The sequence below is a fragment of the Triticum aestivum genome, chromosome 3B (genome assembly GCF_018294505.1).
Source record: "Triticum aestivum cultivar Chinese Spring chromosome 3B, IWGSC CS RefSeq v2.1, whole genome shotgun sequence".
NCBI classification, from domain to species: domain Eukaryota; kingdom Viridiplantae; phylum Streptophyta; class Magnoliopsida; order Poales; family Poaceae; genus Triticum; species Triticum aestivum.
In genome coordinates this window covers 523,611,415-523,617,189 of record NC_057801.1, presented here as the reverse complement: position 1 = coordinate 523,617,189, position 5,775 = coordinate 523,611,415, and the positions used below count along the sequence as shown (strand labels likewise).

General features: G+C 51.0%; 1 protein-coding gene across 2 annotated transcripts; it reads left to right on the top strand.

Moving 5' to 3' along the window:
* The first annotated feature begins 339 nt into the window (after positions 1-339).
* On the top strand, positions 340-3,266 carry LOC123070708 (ATP-dependent RNA helicase laf-1). Of its 2 annotated transcripts, XM_044494004.1 has the most exons (5): positions 344-664; positions 848-1,503; positions 1,629-1,866; positions 1,957-2,163; positions 2,389-3,266. In XM_044494004.1, exons 4-5 carry the CDS (start codon positions 1,984-1,986, stop codon positions 2,698-2,700), a joined length of 492 nt encoding a protein of 163 aa, XP_044349939.1. In that variant the 5' UTR covers positions 344-664; positions 848-1,503; positions 1,629-1,866; positions 1,957-1,983; the 3' UTR covers positions 2,701-3,266. The 2 variants fall into 2 exon arrangements, with proteins under 2 accessions (XP_044349938.1, XP_044349939.1); XM_044494003.1 differs by having other exon boundaries at positions 340-664; positions 848-1,866.
* The last annotated feature ends 2,509 nt before the right edge of the window (positions 3,267-5,775 follow it).

Below are 5,775 nucleotides of genomic sequence, written 5' to 3'. Positions count from 1 at the left end.
GGTCCTTATCAATTCAGACCAGTGAGCATCCGTCTAAATAGTACGACCCCAATTTTTCTTCCTACTACACAGGGTCTACTATGGATCACCGACTGCCTATATGAACAAGATCTTATACAGTCAAAAGTGTGGCTTGAACACGTATTATATGCTGATGCAGGCTATATTTTTAGCCAATTTTTTATATTTTGGTGTGGAGGGAGTAGAAAACAAATACAGAAGAAACCCCGTTACATTTTTTTTTCTCAACCAGGGAAAAGCCGACCTGGAAGAAAACGTACGTTGGGCTATAAAAGGGAGGCCCCTTAGAACCGCGTAATCTGCATTCTACCCCCGAGAGCCCCCGAGAAACAGAAAGAGGGCTTGCGCGCAAAACATCCTGTCGCTAGATCTCGACCGCAGGAGCAGGATCGATGGAGAGGGCGTCTTCCTCCTCGACCGCGGCCCCTTGGCCGAGCGATTCGGGGTGGACGACGACGGGACGCTGCCCCCTCTGCGGCTGGGAGGAGAGCGGGGTCACCGTCGCCCTCATCTTCGAGCACGCGTCGCGCTGCCGGGAGAGGCGATTCGAGATGCTGCAGCGCCAGGCGGAGGAGCGGATTGCCGGTGAGCAAGCAAAGAAAGGTCGCCGCCATGCGCATATCAAGCTTCGGAAGAACTAGTGGTGAGTCCCCCCACCCCCCCAATCCACCGCTTTCTTCCTCTTTCTTTCTTTCTTTCTTTCTTTCTTTCTTTCTTTCTTTGGGGGTCTCAACTAGGGTTCCTGCTCGAGCGAAATCCCCACTTCTTGTAGCTTCGATCCCGCAATTCTCTCTCCTAACATTTTCTTTCCATGATTCTTATGCAGTGCTGGCGCGTCAACGAGGAGGATCGACCCAACACCGGAGTGGAAGAGTTCCAGAGGACCGACTGCATGAGTAGTTTAGGTTTTATATTAGCCCTGTCCCGTAGGACTTTGTTGAACTCACGTAGAGTTTTAGCAAAATTGGCTTAGGAAGCCATATACTAGAACAAAAAATGCAGATTTTACTGCACATATGCCACTATACTGTAATAATTGATGCCCATAAAAGATGGCATTTTCTGTTAGATGTTCCTTTAATTTCCTTTTCTTCCATCCGGTGCTTATTTCTGCAATAGGGGAACCTCTCTGCGTTCTTTTTGCGAATGGAATTGAGCTAGTAAATGTTGGGTCTTTTCAGACTTCATCTTTGTTTCTTTTTTGGATTTATTGTGAGTGATTGACTCAAGGGTTTGACAGAGGTATTTTCCGCTCTCTGAGGATCTCTGCCACCGCAATGGCAGCGGCAGGGATGACAGACAGTACAGGAGGGAGAACCTGCAGTACAGGCCTAAGAGTAAGCCATCCTCTGTGTCTGCTTCTGATGTTGATCAGAAGTCTGAAGGGAAGGTGGAGCCTGCTGCTGAGGAAAAGCAGGTGGAAGCCCCTGCTCAGAATGTTGTTGAAGCCGTCCCTGCCTCTGAATCTGACAAGTCTACAGGGTATCTTCCACCGAGCCTTGACCTTTTATTTTCTGTTGGTTATTGTACAAGTTTTCCTTGCTTTGTTGTGAAACGTAACCATTATCCTTCAAGTTAACCTCATTGATGTTTGAAACTGATACAAGGATGTGCAAAAAGATGATTCTAAGAAGAGGGAGAGGGTGCCGAAAGGAAGCCAGGGGGAGAAGGTGCTGATAATGAGGGAGCCTAGAAGAAGGATAAGACCAATAAGACCAAGTGTCTCAGTGCTCTGTCAAGAGGGAGCTGAAGAAGCAAAAGCCTAAGAAGGAAGACTCTGATGGGGATGCTCCTAATGAGACTGCTCAGGAAGAGCAGGAGGCTCCCATTGAACAAGAGAAAATTGTACTTTTCTACACTTGCGGATACTTGCCTCACGTACAGACCCTTTGCTCTGTTTTTCAAGCTTTTTAGTGATGTGCTAATTTGGAGCAGGTGATTGCCCTTGAAGAATATGAGAAGATGCAAGAAAAGAAGAAGTCCCAGGAGGCCTCTAAACCTGAGGAGAGGAGGGCTGCTGCTGTAGATTTTGAGGGTCTCCAGCTCTTAGAGAAGAAGAAGATTGAGCATGATGCTAAATTGAAGGCGGAAAATGTTCGCAAGGCAAAGGAGGCTGCTGCAAAGGAAGCCAAGCCTCTCAAGGTAGTGAAATTAACTTATCTTTTTTTGTTACAACTTTTTAGTCTTCCAACAATATGCATTTTGAATTTTGATGCTGAGATATGAAAGGGGCATGTTTTACCTTACTGAACCATCTTCTGAAATCTAGGCATGTCCTTAGAATGTACGATCACTACTTCAGTGCTGTTTAATTTGTATTGCGCTTGTTAGTGACAGTGTGATCCTTACTGCTGCTTTTTGCTGCAGGCTATCAGCATCCAGGAGTACCTGAAGCCAGAGGATGGTTCAGAGTACGTGCCTCCTACCCCACCGAGGCGCCCTCAAAATGGCGGCTACAGGGGAGGCCGTGGCAACGGTGCTTACAATGGCTGTAGCAACCGTGACAGCAGCTCTGAGTGCCGGGTCTACAACGCTGGCCGCGGCCATAACTCCATCGTGTTCCACAACGCCGAGGCCAAGGCCAACGCCAACGACAGTGGCGCCCCAAGGAGGGGTGAGGGTTACAATGGCGAGCGCCGGCAAGGCGGCTACCACTTACCAGCAAGGTGGGTACAATAGCGGCAGGGGCAGCGGCAGGTACCAGGAGCGCCAGGATGGGTACAATGGCGAGCGCTGGGATCAGCAGGGTGGGTACTACCAGGAGCGCAGGGATGCCTGCAATGGCGACCGCCGGGAGCAAGGCAGGTACAATGGTGGTGGCCGGGGCAATGGTGGTTACCAGGAGCGCAGGGATGCCTACAATGGCAACCGCCAGGAGCAAGGCCGGTACAATGGTGGCCGGAGCAACGGTTACCAGCAGCACCAGGATGGCTACAATGGTTACCGGGGTGGGTACTACAACAGTGGGCGGGGCAATGGCGGATACCACCAGGGCGGCAACTACCGGCAGAGGCAAGCTCCCAAGCCAAAGGAGGAGGATAAAGTGGTGATCACAGAGGCCGACTTCCCAGCTCTAGGTGGCGCATCTCAGGCGCAGTCCCAGGCCTAGATAGGTCTTTGTTTCTTTCTTATTATTAAGAGGGAGAGGAGATTTAGAGGAAAGAAGAGGAGACAGTTTTGTAACAGAGCTACTACGTGGTATCATGTGTTGCCCTGGGTTTATTATAAGCTTTGGTGTTAGTTTACTTGTCAATTGTTTTGTTTCTGATGAAGTGTGGGCTGTGATATGGTTTTGTTGTCGTTGAAATTGCAATAGGAAGCAGAAGATTTTTGGCAAAATCAAGCACTTTATCATCATGCCCTCTGAAGGAAAAAATGTTTTCAGGATCAGGTTCTGCATGACAGGTACACTTAAGCTAGAACTAGAAGTTACTCTTTATGCATGTGTGGTTTGATAATTATTCATGGCACACCAAAGGATGTTCTTTAGTCTAAACCCTGCAATTTTTTGTTCTCGACATTTTGTGGCACTACCGCAGTACTATTATCCTTTCCATCGCATCCACTATGTTCAGTTACAAATACTTAGCAAGTGCTAACATGTGAAAACTCTGAGCCAAAGAACAATGTCGTAAAGACATTTAGTCCCTATAGGCTAAATTTTATCATTGCATTCTCTAATTCACATAACACAGTAGGTAAGCTGCACTACATGAATTAAGACAGCAGAAAAGATGTTCACAAACCATCCATGACATTCTCTAATTCTGTAATGTTCTTCTGTACGCAAGTTCTCAGTACATTGTTACTAGTTTGTAACGCTCACATATATTATATCTCCCTGATGCCATTTCACGGCCGTGCATAAACTTGGCTGTTATAAACATTGACATCTTTTACATAATCAGTTGCTCGTGCACTTCTGCAGGCTGTTTAAACTGCTCTATTTTTTTGCTGGGTGTACGACAAGTACACTTCCAGACTTAAGCTTGAAGTTATTTCTGATTTACATGCTAGTAGTTTGACAATTATCCATGGCATGCCAAAGATGTTCATTAGTCTGAACTCTGCTGTTTTTGCTATCACTGTTTTGTGGAACACAGGCAACCTGATCCAATTCTCACTTGTAAAGCTAATTTTGATGGATACGCACTCCAGAGATACTAAGAACAATATGGTAGGAGCTAGGGTTCTACCGGGTCTTGGCCGGAGATTGTAGGGGAAGGAGGGAGGTGGACGAGCTCGTGACCGCGGCGGCCGGCGTGTGGGCGCCGTCTCACGCGGAGAGGAAGGCGGTGGCGATGGGAGAGGCGGCGGCTAGGTTAGGGTTCCGGCTCCTCTGGGAGCCGGGCAATAGATTATGTCTTATTGCTTAATTCCAAACGGGAGTCTTACAACTGTTTATATAACCTCGCTGCTAAAAATAAAATAATTTGGGCTAAGCCCCTAACTAGACGCGCCCATTGGGCCTCCTCCGGCTATAAGTGACGCCGGTCATAACATCTCTCCCCGCCTGCGCAAACAGCTCGTCCTCGAGCTGGAAGTCTGGATAGTGATGGCGGAACTCATCACGTTGCTCCCAGGTTGCATCCTCCTCCGGCAGGCCTTCCCACTGGATCAACAAGTACCACACCCCGCGGCGCAGCTGGACCTGCAACACCTTCGCCGGTCCAGGAAGGAGACGGCCGTCAAAAGTCGGAGGAAGTGCCGGCGTGGCCGTCGGCGGATCCCCACGGAAGGGCTTCAACAGCCCCACATGAAAGACGTCGTGGATGCGAGCACCGGCCGGAAGCTGAAGGCGGTAGGCCACCTTGCCGATGCGCTCCAGCACGGCAAATGACCCAGCGTAGCGAGGACCCAGCTTACGCTTCGCGCGCGGGTCAAGGGACTGCGTAGAGTGGTGAAGAAGACGCAACCACACCCAGCCGCCCGCCGCGAACCCTACCTCGCGGTGGTGGCCGTCGTAGTAGTGCTTGGCCAACTGCTGGGCCTGAACGAGTCGTTGCTGCACTTCCGCAAGCATCTCGTCCCGTCTGCGAAGAAGGTCGCCTGCCGCCTTCGTCTTAGCCGTCTCCGGGTCAACCGGCAGGATGGGCGGGGGCGGTCGGCCATAGACCACCTCGAATGGCGTAGTGCGCAAGGCGGAGTGATAAGAGGTGTTGTAGCAGCACTCCGCCCATGCTAGCCAGTCCACCCAAGCCCGAGGACGACCACCTGTCACACAATGCAAATACATGGCAATCACCTTGTTGACCACCTCGGATTGTCCGTCCGTCTGAGGATGGAAGGTCGTGCTGAGGCAGAGCTTCACGCCCGCCATCCGGAAGAGATCGCGCCAGACATGCCCCGTGAACACTGGGTCCCAGTCACTGACGATCGAAGAGGGAAACCCATGTAGGCGGACGATGCCGTCGAAGAAAGCACGGGCCACGGAGGTGGCGGTTTAGGGATGGCCGAGCGCAGTGAAGTGTGCGTACTTGGAGAAGCGGTCGACCACCGTGAGGATGACGGACTTGCCTCCCACCTTGGGGAGGCCCTCGATGAAGTCCATAGAGATATCGGCCCAGACCTGAGAGGGCACCTCCAAGGGCTGTAGCAGCCCAGCCGGCCGCTGTGTCTCCGTCTTGTTACGTTGGCACGTAAGACAAGACCTCACCCAGTCTCGGACCAGGGCCCGATCGCCGGGAAGGTAGAAATCGGCGCGGAGACGGTGGAGGGTCTTCTGCACGCCCTCGTGGCCGGCCGAGTGTGCCA

Coding starts and splice junctions, on each gene's coding strand:
- LOC123070708 (XM_044494003.1), top strand. CDS start 2,423: ATGGTTCAGAGTACGTGCCTCCTACCCCACCGAGGCGCCCTCAAAATG.